Consider the following 17,403-nt stretch of genomic DNA (forward strand, 5'->3'; position numbering starts at 1 on the left):
TATTCATTCATTTTCTTTAATATTCATTTATTCATTCTAATTCATTTTCTTTCATATTCATTCATTCATTCATTCATTCATTCATTCATTCATTCATTCATATTCATTCATTCATTCATTTTCTTTCATATTCATTCATTTTCTTTCATATTCATTTATATATTATTTTTTCTTTTCCTCCGTTAATTTTTATATTATTTCATTATTCCTTCCTTTCCAAGTTCAAACTACACACCCCATTGTAAAATATGCAGAATTTGTTGTTTGTTTTGTCCTATACATGACCAGTTTACAGTTTGACTGCTATGCTATCACAAATTGTGAAAATGACAATTTACAATAACAAGTTTAATGAAGACTTTAAAACCAAGTGGACTTCTCTGCTGGCTGTTGCTTTAACAATTTGGTAAAAAAAAAAAGTGTTTTGTCTTTATTCTTGTTTATGTAAAGTACTTTGAATTGCCACTGTGTATGAAATGTGCTATATAAATAAACTTGCCATGCCTATGATAAATTTAAGTAAACACACTTTTCCTGCACCAGAAACCCTTTTACAAGCACCACATTGAAAACATTGCACACTTCAAGCACAGGTAAGTGCCCTTGACAAACAATCTGTAAGACATACAGTACAGTACTCTCTCATTTCTGTATGCTCAAAAGATTGTTTTTAAACCAACATAAACTTTGTCATAGCATTTATATAATGCTGCTCTCTAATGATTTGAAATGATTCTTTGATTCTGACATGAACTGTTTTACATAAAATCATCTGCTAAATTAACACATGTAAATAAAACACTAATCTCAACATTATTTATAAAACGTAATATAAAATGTAGCGTTTAAATCAACACAATCTCAAGGCAATTCGTAACAATTTGATTTAGTGGCTAATTCGTATGAATTCGTATGATCTAATTCATACAATTTAGTACGATTTGCTCAACCCCCAATGACGGTTGGGTTTAGGGGTGGGGTTAGGTGTCACGCCTCCTTTTTAAAATCGTACAATTTCATACGACTGAACTTGTACGAATTTGTACGAATTAGCCACTAAACTGGCAAAACGTAAAATACTTACGTTTTCTCGTGAGATCAGGCTGGTTTAAATACATATGAGAGTCCTGAAGTATAAACAAATGTGGTAAATAATTTGACAACAGATGAACAAAATACTTTTGGTGTTATTGCACACTTGTTTTAATGTAAATTATTATTAAAAACAAAACAAGTCAAAAAAGCTCAAAACACTGGCTTATAAAACAAATCTTTATTAAATGAAAAGCATTTCTTTGTCAGGTACGAAATAGAATATACAAATACTTTACACTGTCGAAAACATCAACACAATTAAACAGAAGGAAAACCCATCAGTCAAAAACATCACAGGTGCCAGAACTGCACAAACAATCGGAGAAACATCTCAAAACGTGTTAGATCTGGACGTCTAGTGGTTCAAACAAGTTTAGCATGAATCCAAAAACTGGCCTTTAGACGAGCAGTCTTGATGGGAGTTTTACAGGTCCAGATCTGACCAGTGTGTACAGTGACGGTTCAGGGTGGCGCGAAAGCCAACCAAACACCCGGTTTAATGCTGCCACAGTGTTCAATATCAGCACCTGAAGCTGAATGATGAAGATGTTGATGATGATGTACGTATGCTGATGACGTCACAAAGTGAAAAGTCTTAAAAAAAAAAACCAACAGAAATTTTGACAGTTACAGGACTAGTTCACAGAAACGCAACGAATCTGTCATCCTTTACTGCCCTTCATGCCAATCCAAAGTGTCATTTCCTGTTTTTTGTGAAACAGAATTACAAATCCTTAAATGTCTGAGCAGCCCTTTTATCGACAACAAAATTGGATAGTGATTTATGTCAAACTGCTAGAACAGGGGTGGCTAACCCTGTTCCTGGAGAGCCACCTTCCTGCAGATTTCAGTTGCAACCCATATCAAACACACCTGAACCATTAGGACCTGAACAGCGTGATAATTACAGGCAGGTGTGTTTGATATGGGTTGCAACTGAAATCTGCAGGAAGGTGGGTCTTCGGGAACAGGGTTGGCCACCCCTGTGCTAGAAAAACAACAACAAAATATTAATAAAAGTGGTCCATATGATTCATGAGAATACTTTCTAGTGGTCAAAACCATACATTTTTATATACAATAAACAACAGAAATCTTCCACTCCAAAAAGCTAAAAAAAAATAAATAAAAAAAAAGACTGAAGAAGTCAAATGGATTATAAAAATGGTGCACTGACATTATAATCGATGGCTATTGATCAAACGATGTCAAATCCACTACAAAAGCCCCTGATTTGAAGTAAACAATGACTTTTCTCAAATAAATCTCTTGTATGGCTTGAAAATATGTGTATACGTCATAATAAGGTTGTTTTTCACTGTTCAAAATTAATGTTCACTGTATGAAAAACAACAGTTCATCTCATTATGTAGATTCCTAACATAAGCATGAGTAAATGATGACAGTTTCTTTGTGAACTATTCCTTTAACTTGCAAAAACAACACCAATCTTGTTTGCTGTGTTTTTAAGGTAATAATGGCTGTGGGTGTGTCTAAAGGTGCTGGTGTTCTGGGATTGGTGCAGCACAGTGTCAGTCACACAGGGGCATCAGTGGTACTGCACGACGCACACAACGAAAAGGAAAAAAAAAAAAATAGATGACCGGACACATTGGGACGTCTGAGTTTGACTGCTGGTGAAGACCATTAACCCCTTCAAACATCATCTGTTGCTCACAGGTCTCATCTGCAGGTCGTTTCAGACTCTTTGGCATTCGTCACCAATCAGCGGAAATATATCATTTCATTTACACCGACATAAAAATGAGTTTCGCAACTGGAACAAAATAAGATCAATCAGACACAGAAGCTCTACTTCCCACACCGCTACGTACTGTAAATTCACAATAAAACAACTTTGTGTTGGACTTGTTCTACTAAAACTCTGTACAAATTTGTACATGACTATCTATTTTGTAAACCTTTTTGTTTTCACTCACACACACACACGAACACATTTATTTGCGCTGTATAACAGCGACAAAAATGCATGTTTTGTCTCAGGTACCTCATGAGAACACATTAGTTCATTTGCATCGTCGCCCAATCAGCTCACATGAAGTCATTTAGCTCCGCCTCCAGCGCAGCAGCCATTTCATCGGCCTCCGAACTGCTGCCCTCATCGTCTTCATTGGAGTCTTTACTGGAGTCGCCATCCTCTTCATCCTTATCTTCATCCTCTCTGGCCTCCTCCAGTTTTCTTTTATGGCCCCTAAAGATAGAAAGCACAGAGGCGTTGGTCAGTCAAAGAAGCTCATTGGTTCAAAGCCGTTTAGTTGCCAGGGTTGTGCATGGCAGTGTCGAGTGCTGTTGACAGTGATTGGTTGCAGCTCTCTGTCATGGTTTGCAGGCTGTTGGTCCACATGTCACCATCTGCACCTGCATCTGACAGGCACCAGTGGAGAGCATCGGTGCCAGGAGTCTAGTGCACTTCAAAACTCAAAATGCTATCCTAACATACACTCCAAAACATTTGGTGGAGGATTTGCTTCAGAACTATTTTCACTCTGAACGTGGGGGTACATTTCATAAATAAATCTAAAGAACTCAGAAACTGGAGAGAAAAAGAATCAGGAAACCATAAAAAGATAACATGTAAATAACAATTAAATATGAAATTTTAAAGTGGAAAGGAAAACAGCCAGATGTTGGAAGTCAAAATTAATCGATTCTCATAATGGAGTAACTTAATTTCAACAACAACTAGGTTACACTAAACACTAACGCTAGACATTATTTGAGTTGAGATTGAGATGTTGGAGATGCCGAGCAACTTATTATTATGTTAAAGAGAAAATGGCTTGGAGAAAACTATCATTCAGATGCTGTGCAAAATGAGCACCAGTTTTAGTTTGCACCAGACACATTTTTACAATCACTTACAATCACAGAAACTGCATTTATGAAGTACGCTTCACACCGGTGAGTGGGTTTGACAAACCACCTCTTTTTCTCAAAAAACAAAAACAAAACTCCCTTCTCCTTAATAGAGCACAAAATTCTCTGAGCACTAACCATGCATTTGTAGAACTAGCACTTCTTGTGTGTATTACTGCTTCTTGTTGAATGCTGAATTCCTTCTCAATTGTAAGTTGCTTTGGACAAATATATCTGTTAAATCAGTGGTCCTCAACCACCAGGCTGCGGATTACTATCTGGTCCGTGGATCAATTGGCAGCGTGTATCACAAGAAATCATTAATTATTTACATTTTATTTATTACCCGAGTCTGAACAATCTTTTATTTTGACAAAAGTTTTTTTCTGAATGATCGTATTCTCTCGCCTACATCTCAGTCACTTGAGAGCCCAAATTCAAGTCACAAGCAGCAAAATTAGTAAGAAACAGACATCTTTGGAAAGTTTCTTTGCTAAGAGAAAAGGCCCAGTGAAGGACTTGCCAAGGGATGGATCTGCAACTCATTTGTCAACAAATTAAGTGAATCCACCATGTCTGCGCAAAAAGATCAACTGCTGGAGATCGCAAATGATGGTGGCCTTTAGGGGCCGTTCGCAAACTGCATCTTTTCCAGAGTTTGCACAATTCATTATTTCCAATGGAGGTGTGCAGCTTGCTCACGCAAAAGGTGTGATGTGCTCAGGCCTTCCAGACGACCCAGTTGAATGAATCCCACGAGTCAAGTGACAAGAACTAATCAATCAGCTACAGCTTGTATGGAATACACATTTCATTAGACTAATTATCTCAGACAAACACAGAACACACGAACACCGCAGTGCTTTGGAATTTTCTCTATAAATAAAACTTGTATCAGAGTGACAGCAATGTTTTGTCAGCTTGTCATCCTCTGAGAAAACGGTTGATGGTCGCCTAGCAATCTACGAACCGTTATTAACCATTATCATTTCTTTTTAAATGATATCATTCTCTGTGGTTCATGATATTTAGGTAAACAAACCCTGAACAAAGTACTGTACATTTTTATTTAATTGATTTTCAGACTTTTTATTGGCTTGTTACAACAAGTGTTAAATGTTATTTTACATTTCGATAGACACATTTCTGGAAAAACAAACAAGCAGTCAGATATTATTTACACATTTAAAAATCCACAGCTTGAGTTATAGAATAAACAAAGTAACATCTCTTACTGTACACCAATACAGAGTGTTTGTTTGTTTGTTTTTTTGGCTGTGTTGCAGAAAAACAGAAGAGTTGCACTCGAAATCTTTATTTGCATACAATCCTATTTCAGTCGATTACACTCATGGTTACAGCAAGCTATCTAAATGCAGAGTGTGACAGTCTTATTTTTGTGACAAAGTAAGAGTGAAAGTTCATGATGAAATCTGAACACAAGTAATAACAAGAGATGCATTTGAATAACATTTCCTTCCATAACTAATATAATGGCACACCATATGTATCTAAAGCTATTGTGTTTAGCATAACTTTACACACAAATGTGACTTGCATTTGACAAATCAGAATCAAACACTCCTGTGCTGGCCAATAGTTTGACTTCCTGAGGTAGACATATAACACTAGGGTTAAGCAGCTTACCGCTACATATAAACACCTGGACTTGCTAGAAAGTGCTACTGATCACAATAGTGCTATTGATACACCAACTAAAAATAACGCAAATACAAAAATGCAAATGTTCTTAGCAGTTCCAATCACTCCCTTTTACAATCACACAATCAACCACAGAGATTACTGTATGTCTGGCCATGAAATAATGCATCTTCTCTCATGTATTTGCATTGAAGTGCTTCTGACAGAAAGATGATGCAACACTGTTCTGCTCACAACCGAATGAATGCTGCTCTCTTAAACACAGTCCTGAACAGATGATTCATAATAAATGTGATGGTCTGCTGATAAGCGAAAAGGATTCGGTTAAAATGCTAATTGTCTCAAAGGGCCCATCAATCACTGACGGTTTCTGTCTGGAAGAAATACGGTTTAAAAGTGGAGGTCAGGAAGGTTTTTTTTTAAACATCTGAAAGAAATTAGCTCTTATATTCAGCAAGGGCACGTTCAGTTGATGAAAAATGACAGGAAATAAAATTTTTTAAGTTTTAAAAGATTGCTGTCAAATATATGCTATTCGACAGCGTTTTAACTTCAAAACTTACAATTGTGTGTTATAAAGTCCGACTTGAAAAACACAAACTTGCAATACTGAGAAAAAGGATTCAGTTCTGACTCTATGATATGCACTGCCAAGTTTATACGGTCTCGCAAATGGAAAAAAAAACTGTATCACAAGATGAAAAAAAAAAAAAAAAAAAATATATATATATATATATATATATATATATGGTGATGAAGAAACTAAGGATTTGAAAATACTTGTAACAAGGATTCTTTAATCCATGTCTGTGTTGCTTTAAGAAAGCAACCATTTATTCATGTATTATTAATTTTATAATTTTATTTAAACGTTTGATTATTAGTCATTTATAGAATTATCATTATATCATTTTATTGATTATTACTTAATGATTTGATTATTATTATTATTGATTATTCTTTGCCATTTCATTATGTTTTTATATTTTGTTTTGACTATTTTCCTATGAATATTGCTTAATTATTATTTCATTTTTCCATATTGTAATAATCTTATGACTGTGGATTAAAGCGACACTTGTTTTCATGAGTAAGAGATAAAAGATTGTCTCCATTTAAGGTCTGTATTGTCTCTGGACAATGTTGTGAAGCAGTAATCTTCCATTTCTGTTGCTTGTGGTATAATAACACTTGTTGCATTTATCCTGGCCAGACAAAGTCTAAACACTGAATCATACACAACAAAGATTATTCATTAAACTCTGCTCTTTCTTTATCATCATTCCTTTGTCTCTTGCTTTTGTTTTTCTTTGGATTTTTCAATCAAATCCTATAATGATAGTAAGAATGTCATTCAGCTGAATAACGGTTAACAGGTTTGGGTACTGGGTGGTTCTGTTGGCTATTGTCTAAATGTTCAAAGAAAATCATTTTCTGACAGGATCTGGCATCCAGGGCTAGATTTTATTTTTCTTGCATGGAGAGTGTGTTCTAACAGTGAATATTGCATGATTTAAAGATGTCAGACCTTAAGATTGCTGATTTATCAGTCAGAATTCTGAGATAAAAAGTTGTCTTTTTTTTTTAAAGTTTTTTTTTTTATTTATTTTGTGGCAGAAACGTTTTCAACATTAATAATAATAATAAGCATTGTTTCTTGAGCATCAATTATATTAAAAAGAATTTAATCACGCAAGATTTAAAAATTGAGTAATGATGCTTTAAAATTCAGCTTTAAAATAAAATAAAATAAAATAAAGTACAGCATTCATTCTTAAAAATTGTAAATTGAGTAATGTTATATGTTGGTTTCCCTCAATCTTCATTGGCACAATTGCAGTTGGTTCAAAATGCGGCAGCTAGACTTTTTACAGGCACCAAAAAACATGCTCATATCTCACCAGTTTTAGCATCCCTTCATTCGCTTCCTGTTAATTTTAGAATTAAGTTAAAGATTTTACTTATTGTTTTTAAAGCACTATATGGGCAAGCACCTTCTTTTATATCAGAACTTATGAACCTACAGTCAACTCATCAGTCTCTTTGGTCGTCAAATTTTACCGCAAATTTCTTGGTCATGACTTAAACGGAAAGGAGATAGGGCCTTTGCAGTCACTGCTCCATGTTTGTGGAACCAGCTGCCACCGGACATTACAAGGGTTTCTTCTCTCTCTATATTTTAAGTTTAGACTTAAGACACATTTTTATTCTATTGCCTTCCCAGGCTTTCAATCTTTATTGTGCTTTGTTGCTGTAATCCTCTTATTCCTATTATTAATTTTATTGTTATTTTACTGTTTTAGACTGTGTGCTATGGTTTTGTTCAGCACTTTGGTCAGTGCCAAACTAAAGTTAAATGTGCTTAATAAATAAACTTTACTTTCTTGCAGGTCTGCTCGATTTTGGGAAAAATCATAATCACGATTTTTTGGTCATATATATAATGACAATTATTCAAAACGTTTATCAGTTAAATTACTTATTAGCAATCCTGGGAATTTTTTTTTTACTTAATATTTCTCAAATGATGTTTAACAGAGCAGGGAATTTTAACAGTATTTCCTCTAATATTTTTTCTTCTGGAGAAAGGCTTATTTGTTTTATTTTGGCTAGAATAAAAGCAGGTTTAAATATTTTGAAACCCATTTTAAAGTCAATATTATTAGCCCCCTTAAGCAATATATTTTATGATTGTCTGCAGAAAAAAACTAGTGTTATGCAATGACTTGCCTTATTACCCTAATTAAGCCTCTGAATTGCACTTTGAATCTAAATGCTTATATTTTGAAAAATATCTAGTAAAATATTATGTACTGTCATTATAGCAAAGATAAAATAAACCAGTTATTAAAAAATGAGCTATTAAAACTATTATGTTCAGAAATAAGTTGAAAAAATCTTTCCATTAAACAGAAATTGGAGAGGAAAAGGGCTGCTAATATTCAGGAGGGCTATTAATTCTGACTTTAACTGCATATATACATTTATTTTCCATTCTGCAAAGGAAAGAAACAAACTGTGCTTTAAGCATCTTCACTGTAAGAATAAAGCTTTAGCTGCAAAAGTCCTTCAGTCAAAAGCAGTGAGGGATTTTCTCCTTTTGTTGTTTGATTAGTTTTAAAAACAGGCGGCAGCAGAAATATCGCGCACTGTCACTTGAATGGTTTCTCTTTCAAGTGTCTTTTGATCCTCAACTCATTTGTTTATTACACAAATGAGGGTTAATATAAATAATCACTAAACACTGCGTTTTGACACCTATTTGACTATTAAATCACTCACGTTAAGATGACTTTAGATGTGTGCGCTCTGCTTGTCTCAGTGTGCGAATGAGACCGAATGCTGACCGCATGCTTCTGACCGTGTGTGCCCGCCGCACACACCTAGAAGCACGCGGTCTTTTGAGCTTTTAAGAGCAACAAATGTGTACAACTGGAAAGGGGGCGGTATATGAAGCAATAATCGTTTTTTAGATTTATGGTTTTTCATAATCATCAGAAGCCAAAATCAAAATCGCATTTTCGATTATTTGCACAGTCCTACTTATTTAGTTGCTTTACTAATGATGCTAAAAAAATTCAGCTTTAAAATAAAATAAATTAAAATAAAGTACAACATCTTAAAAATGGCTTTATATATAAAATTAAGGTACATTTTATTCTGCAAAAAAGCTGCAGACTTATGGACCTTAAAGTAATGCTTGATAATGGATTTGTTGCATGAATAATAGATGTTACTCGATTTAAACATTACAGTTTAAAATGGATCTTTCTATGAGTAGATAATGAGAACTTAAAGTCATAATTCACTCAAATGAAAATAATAATAACATAATCACTCATACTCACATTCTAAACCTCTATCATAAGATACTTAAATAATAGATTTTATTTTGTTAAACAAAAGCTTAACATGTTTTTAGTCATTTTGGGAACTTAATGTGAGAAACAGCCTAAAATATTTGCATTTATGTGATTCACTTAATGTCAGAAGACATAATACAGTGCATTAGAAGCATTTATGGTGCTTTTTTGTTGCATGAAGGTAAAAATATATATATATATCTATATCTATATATATATCTATATATATATATATATATATATATATATATATATATATATATATATATATATATATATATATATATATATATACTGGGTTGGAAAGAATTGGATTATTCATATACGGCTGACCCTTCCTGCAATATAGGAACCTCAGCTTCATATGCATGAAAGCCGACCGCATTAACACTGACATACACACACACACACACGACTACCTTGTAAGCAAGTTTTAAAAAAGTCAGATATAATAATCCTCTAGCAGTGCAAAATAAGCGAGACTGTCATTATATCTGCTGATGGTACAGACAGCTGCTTTGATCACTGGATAGTGTGTGTGTGTCTCCCATTTAGTGTAATGATGAATCCACTACCACCTGCTGATAAAGAACCAGTCTGACTACATGAATAAAAGATAAAAGCAAAGGGAGGACAGAAGATGGAAAACATTAGGAAAGAAAGTCAACCAGACAATGAAACAGGCCATGTGTTTGATATTTATGCACTGAGAATGAGGGAAGTGAGGTTCAGCGTTGAGTTTGTATAATTTTACTTTGTGTCCACGTAGCTAGCATAATTAGAAGAAATACAAGCAGGAATTGGTCTCAAAAAGGTCTCAAAGCAGTTCTCCATCATGCAAGTACTGTACGATGAGAATGAACACAAATGTGGACTTCATAAGAGGAGTCTTATATCTTTAATCAAAAGCACAGAGCAAAGAACAGCAGTGTTATTCAGACTGTCATTATTATACAACCCTGCTCTTTACGTGCCGTTTAATCTGGGTAAATCTGGCATCGCATATAGCTCAAAAAGAAAAACGTACAGTCAAAACTAAAATTGAGATAGAAGCTCACTGTCATCTATAATGAAAGTGAAAACTAGCCAATAAATACTGTTCAGCAGAAGCCTTCTCTATCTATTTTTTTTGTTTCCTGTCAAACTGATTGTCCTGTCTAAATCCCAATTGTGGTTTGAGAATAAACAGAAGATTTAAATGTTTTCATTGATTTAACGTGACTAACAAACACACAACTGCAACAACTTACTAATATGATTATCTGCAAATTGACCATCGCAGTTGCATCACATGATATTTTGTATAGCTTGCCAGTCATTCTAAATCAGTAATTTTTGGCAGCAATAATACGAAATGACTAACAAAAATCCCTGATATTCCATAAATTGGACCAAATAATATCCTGACTTACAATATCTGAAATAGAGCTTTAAAATTCCATAATATTCCATGACCCATGGGGAAATCTGTTTTATTTATTTTTTACTCAAAAAACAAACAAACAAAAAAAAAAAACGCAAAAATGTCTCGTGTCCCATCACTCTCTTTATTTTCTTCTTCTTCAAAAATGGAGATTAGAGTTTTTTAATCCTTTAATTTTTCTAGTTCCACTGGCTTAAACTTTGGTGAAGAACTTGGGGGTCTATTTTGATAGCTCTATCAAATTTGATGAACAAACTAAATTTGAATTATGAGAGACGTCATAGAAAATAAAGGAAGCCACACGTTTACCACTTTATGTCAGAATAACAACACATGCGAGCATGAGTGTCGTATAGCAGCAGTGAGAAGATTGAAAATAAAAAAGGATGTAAGGATGTCACCTGAGTGGCTTTTTGGTTTCTTTTCTTGTGCATCCCAACCACTAACACCACATCTGAATGACGTTTCAGCATAGGTGGTAATATAATCATTAAATTTGTAATGTTGCAGTATGTATTTAAATAATGATGGTTGGTTCTTTTACTTTAAAGCTCAGATTTGATTATCATTATTTGTCTTGTTTACAGAGTTTGAGGTTTTCTGTATCATTATTATTCTCACTTTACAAATGTTGATCTACCATTACCATTGCACACACTTTCTATCATTTTATTTATCAAAAATGATTTATCAGAGTCTCTTTAACACTTATGTTTATTTTATTATAAAGAGATCAGATATTTTGCTTAAACATTTTAGTTTTTGACAATTAAAACTATGCCACAGTAATGTTGGTACATTAAAGTTGTTAAAAGAAATCCTAACATTTCTAAATGTACTGTTAAAAAATATTTAATAATAATCGATATCGAATTATATGAAACATGAAATCATGATTTATTTATTTTTTTTTGCAGTATCACCCAGCCCTACTTTAAACATGACAGATTGGTATTAATCAAATTGTGGTCTGTGTGATGTGAGCTTGAGTGAAAGTGGAATTGTATTATTAGGGTATTTATTGTACTGTTTTAGGTAAGAAAAGAGATTTAATTTGTTATTTTTTATTGTTTCTGTACAGCACTGTGGTTAACTTTTGTTGTATTAACACTTGCTTTATAAATACATTGAACATTGGACATGACATTGGTGTTGCAAGTGCTATGCAAATGGCAAGTTATAAGAAAGCAAAAAAAAAAAAAAAAAGTGCCCCTACAAAAGACACTGATTGGAGCGAGACAAATAGGTTTTATTGCTGACAAACTCGCATCTGCACAATTAAAAATAAAACTAACAGTCTGCACAAAAACCTGCAACTTCAGACTTCAAAGAAATGCAGTATTTTAGATTAGTCTGGAGTTTTTTGACATCTGACAGCTGCTTGTGACCCGCTGACTCGACAACATCACAAGTCTGAAAATAATATTCATGTCTGAGATGCCTCAGAAAAGACCACGCTCTCTATAGGGAATACTGGCGTCAAGCTGAAAAACCAGCGGGACACGGAAGGTTTCTTTTTAGACCGTAAATAGACTCGTCTCTAATGGAGGAGTGGCATGAAAGAATAAAAGGAAGGAATCTCCCCATTTCTCACTAGTTGTCTTATATACTCAGTGTCTCGCTGTCTACAAGAAACAGATTACATAAGCAAAAAGGCTGTGAGAATGAGAGAATGGGCTTGTGGGAGGATGAGGAGACTGCAGAGCTACTGAAACTCGGCCCGCTCCGACTCTGTTCCCTCTGAATGCACCTGAAAGACTCCTTGGGGAGTCCTCAAAGCTGAGAAACAAGTGTAGTGACAAGGAATGAAAGACAAAAGGAAAAGGACAACAGAGAAATTTACAGAAAAAATAAAATCATCAGCTCAACAGCACACATGAAAGGGGAGTTCAACAAAACTAGAGTGAAATTTAACAGTTATTTCTGATTAGGATTTTGATGACCCAAATTGATTCTTAAAACACAAACAAACTTTTTGGCCACACTTAATTTTGATGGTTTGTTTGTTGAATTTAACTTACATTGCATCTTCATGCCAACTATTTCTCATTAGATTATAAGTAGACTATTATTGGGGTTAGGGTTAGTGTAAGTTGACATGTACTTGCAAAGTTTCTTATAGTCAGTTAAAGAACAAGGTATGTTGAAGGAGCAGTATCAACAGATATTAAGTAGAAAGTCAAAAAAATACTTAAATGGATCATCAAAATAAAGTGTTACCAAATTTTTAGCTTTCATATTTGAATCAAATTGAGCTCCATTGTTATCACAAATTTAAACAAAATGATGTGGTTTTGACAATCCTTAATGTAGCTCGACAGATAATCTCTTCCTCTTTAGTAAGGGCACTAAATAAACAAATGGAAAATCAGACCAAAAAAAAAAAAAAAAAAAAAACAGTGTGACTTAATGAAATATACTGCAACTTATGTAATCAATCAGTTTAAAAAAAAAAAATAAGAGAGTAAAGAAAAGGCTATAAGAGTATTTTACAATGCTATGCTAGTAAAGCAAGATATCGCAACCAAATCCTTCAATATAGAAAACTGAGTACAAAAACATCCAAAACATCTCATGAGCAACTGACATTTTAGTTGTTCAGTTTAACCATCAATATTGTACTGATATTATCATGCTTCATCTATCATTTTTTCATGTGTACTGTAAATGGTATACATCCAAATGAATCAATATTGAATCAAACTGAAAAGAGAATTGAATTTAATCAAACAGCAAGTTTGTGAATTGAAATCAAATCAATGTGTGTCAAGACCAGTGATGGGAAAAAAGACAATATCAATAAACATTTTATTAACGTTACTATAACTAATGTGCATTACTATAATTGAGAAGACTTAAGGAGTTTTCATGTGAGAGTGTCTCTCTCAGCCATGAACTCTCTTTCTCTGGGGTGGGTGTGTTCAGGGCTGGGGTGGGACACATAATCAACCAGTAATGATGATTGATGTTTGTGAACGTGGAGTAACTAAGTGATGATTGAATTAGAGCAGGGGTTCTCAACCCTTTTCACTTCTTTCCACTTCTTCCTCCGATCAATTTTTGCAGGCCCACCTGCCTGGCATTTTCTCTAAAATGTTTGTATGAAATGTAATTATATATTAAAACTTTTTATATATTATATATTTTTAAAAACATGCACAGATCCAAAGAGAACCACAGGTCAACACAGAGATTGCAAAAGATCAGCTTCTGCTTTAAACTGGACTGACTGAATATCCACTACTAAATATCTACTATTCAAAAATATACAGACAAATGTAAAATAAGGTAAAACACCCTAAATCTGTTAAGACATGTTAATCTAATAGTGGTTGAGTTTGCAGATGGATATTATTGGGAGATCGCTGACAGGAACAGTGAACAGCTCTGCCAGATCATGTCTAAAGCTCATTTGCAAGTTTTTTTACATTCTATGTCAAAAACACCATTGAGCCTCACTAGATCCTCCTGTTTGTGCACACGTCCTTTATGAAACACTCACAGGACATTAATTTGGACAACTATGCGGATATAATAAACAGTTCACACAAAAATACACAAAGAGAGACTTTCACTTCACAAATAGTTTGTGAATAAACAGACTTATGTGTAGTTGCAGCCAAGTTTGAAGTAATCAATTAGTGAACAGGATAAAGTGCATTACTTCGATCATTTTAATATAGCATATTATAAACGAAATCTAAAAATGACAGTTTAATATTGAGAGGTAATTTTAAGCCATCTCCCGGCCAACCTGCAGGATTGCTGAGGCCCACTAGTAAGCCGCGGCCCACTGGTTGAGAATCCCAGGCTTTATGGTGCTAATATTATGCCAAAACAATATGAATTGTGTAACTTGAATTATTGACAATTGTAATTTAATAACTCAGAATTTTTATATGCTGTTAAAATAGTTTTGAATATGAATTTCTAATTAGAATTTCTTAATTTGATTTTAAATTTCTTAACTTGAAAATTGAACATCTGCAATTTAAACCAACTGCATTTTTCAAGGCAGAATCTTTTATAGATAGATTTTCAAACATATTTTTGTGTTCTCCTTCAAAATTCACACCCTGCAATTCGTCCATAACCATGAATCAAGCAGAGGTGAGTGATTCTTAGTTTGACTTTTCGGTCATCGTCTTTGTCTACTTTCTGCTGAATCTGAATTTCACAGCCTGAATTTCTGGTTTTTAATTTTAGAATATTCAATTTGATGTTCTGAATTTTTTCATCTTGAAAACTTGAAACTGTATTTCTACAAACTGAAAATCTGCAGTCTAGGAATTCAGAACCCCAAAAATCAGAAGTTTGAAGATACTGTACGTCTATAAAAAAATTCAAATTCAGTTGTCTTCAATTGCAGATGTTCAATATTGAAGTTATGAAATTCCAATTCAAAACAATTTTAACAGCATATACAATTTTAGATCTATTAAATTACAATTGTCAACGATTCAAGATTTTTCATAATTTATTATTATGATTATTGATAATTTAGATAGTTTTGGCATATTATTAGCTCCATACGGCTTAGAGTACATGTAGTGAGTACATTTACGGCTTAGAGTACAGAGTAGTGCGGATGTTCACACACAAGCACATGCACAGTCAGTCGTACACACCAATGACCTGGAGTCAGAACGATGTCAAATCCAACAAGTTCAAAGGTAGCTTCTGTAAAGTGGAAATATGAGCACTACTTTTCCCTGGTTAGATGAAGGGCAAGAATGGGTATGTATCCTGCATTTTATGCCTAGGAAAAATAAGACTTTCTCTCGACTCTCTGCATCGGTGACAAGTAATTCTAAATCGTCACATGCCGCCATATTTATTCTATAGTCATTTGACAAATTTGATTATTTTTAAAGGTAAAGCACTAGTTACTTTCCTTGGTAATAAATTACTTTTAGATGAAACTCTGTTACTATTTGTAAGAAGTAACTAGTAACTATATTTAATTACTCTTTTAAAGGAACGTGCCCAACACTGGTCAAGCCTTGATACCTAATTGCTCCCCAGCCTGTTTTTCCAAACCTGCATTTTCTGCTATCAAAGAAGCAAATATCGTGCTCAAAAGGAGAAATGTGGAAAACTGAAGAAAGAAAATCATCCAGATTAAAAAAACATTGACAGAGGCTTATTTTGCTGGGTTGAACTATCCTTTTAAAGCCACAAAAAGGGGCATTCAATAACCCTGGAGGTTTAATGATGTGTGTTCGATTAAATCCACATGGCTTCATTTGCTCTCATACGGCTGTGTGTTAAGCACCGTGATGGGCTGCATTGATTGAAGATGGAGGGGGGCTAATTGACGGTCATACATGGATGTAGCAGACAGCATCGGTCAATAAGTGTCACGTTTTGTTCCGATGCTTCCTCAAGAATCAGCTTGAACACAAGGTCAGGACGGGCAAAGATCAGAATAACATGAATGAAGATTTGAGATCTCTATTCAGGCGATCACTTCAGACATTTTGTTTACTGCAGCATTCACAAAGACAGTCGACACACAGACTGTGTATACTGCGGTCTATCAATTATTCGGAAGAAAGCTTCTGTTAGAAACACAGCTTGAACTGAAAAATAGATCAAAGAGAAAACTAAGCTCGCAGCTCAGAACAAATCTAAAAAGAGTCCAAATAGACACAAGCATCTTCATGGTTTTCTAGCTCTGTGAGGACTGCAAGCTTCAAAAGTAAAATAAATAAATAAAAGATTTAGTCTGTGTGAGTTTTAGGGTCATATATGCCACAGTACAAAAGTTTGGGGTCAGTAAGACTCAATGTTTTTAAAAGTGGCCACTTACGCTCCCCATTTCTTCACTCATTCATTCATTCAGTTTCGGCTTAGTCTCTTTATTAACCCGGGGTCGCCACCGCGGAATGAACCGCCAACCTATCCAGCATCTCTGGTAAACATCCATACACACTCATTCACTAATGACAATTTAGCCCACCCAATTTACCTGTACCACATATCTTTTGACTGTGGGGGAAACCGGACCACCCGGAGGACACCCACGAGAACATGCAAACTCTACACGGAAACACCAATTAACCCAGCCGAGGCTCAAGCCAGCAACCTTCTTGAGAGTCTTTCTTTACACATTCGAACAAAAATATAATCTTTCAAAGTGTTGTCCATCTGATAAGGTAGACACTGGACATATGCACGCTAGAATATTAAATTATGTTTAGTGTCCATTATTTTACATATCCAAAAATTAATGCCATAGAGGGATCCGAACAGCTAAACAGACGAGTAAAGTGTATTGCAGCCCTTTCACTGAAGAAAAACCACATTAAGAGCTAAGTGATATGACACCACGCATAAACGTTTATTTACCACTTATATTCAGCAGCTTACATGTATCATTAAAAACATATAATAGTAAAAGCCACAATTAAACACACTGTATGGCTCTTTGGGGTGGAGATGAATACACTCATAATGTGTATATTCACACATTTAATGATA

General features: G+C 34.3%; 1 protein-coding gene across 2 annotated transcripts in view; it reads right to left on the bottom strand.

Annotated features, from left to right (window-relative positions):
- Positions 1–1,254: 1,254 nt before the first annotated feature.
- Positions 1,255–17,403, bottom strand: part of ctdp1 (CTD (carboxy-terminal domain, RNA polymerase II, polypeptide A) phosphatase, subunit 1) — a 216,512-nt gene continuing 200,363 nt past the window's right edge. The window contains exons 13-14 of one of the 2 annotated variants that reach the window (XR_012394537.1): positions 2,085–3,307; positions 1,255–1,905 (exon numbers count right to left, since the gene is read on the bottom strand). Coding sequence is in view for 1 of the 2 variants with exons in the window: in NM_001002873.1 (NP_001002873.1) it covers positions 3,148–3,307 (160 nt within the window). In the remaining variant the exon portion in view is untranslated. 2 annotated transcript variants of the gene reach the window in all.

Source organism: Danio rerio, chromosome 19 (genome assembly GCF_049306965.1).
Source record: "Danio rerio strain Tuebingen ecotype United States chromosome 19, GRCz12tu, whole genome shotgun sequence".
Lineage (NCBI taxonomy): Eukaryota > Metazoa > Chordata > Actinopteri > Cypriniformes > Danionidae > Danio > Danio rerio.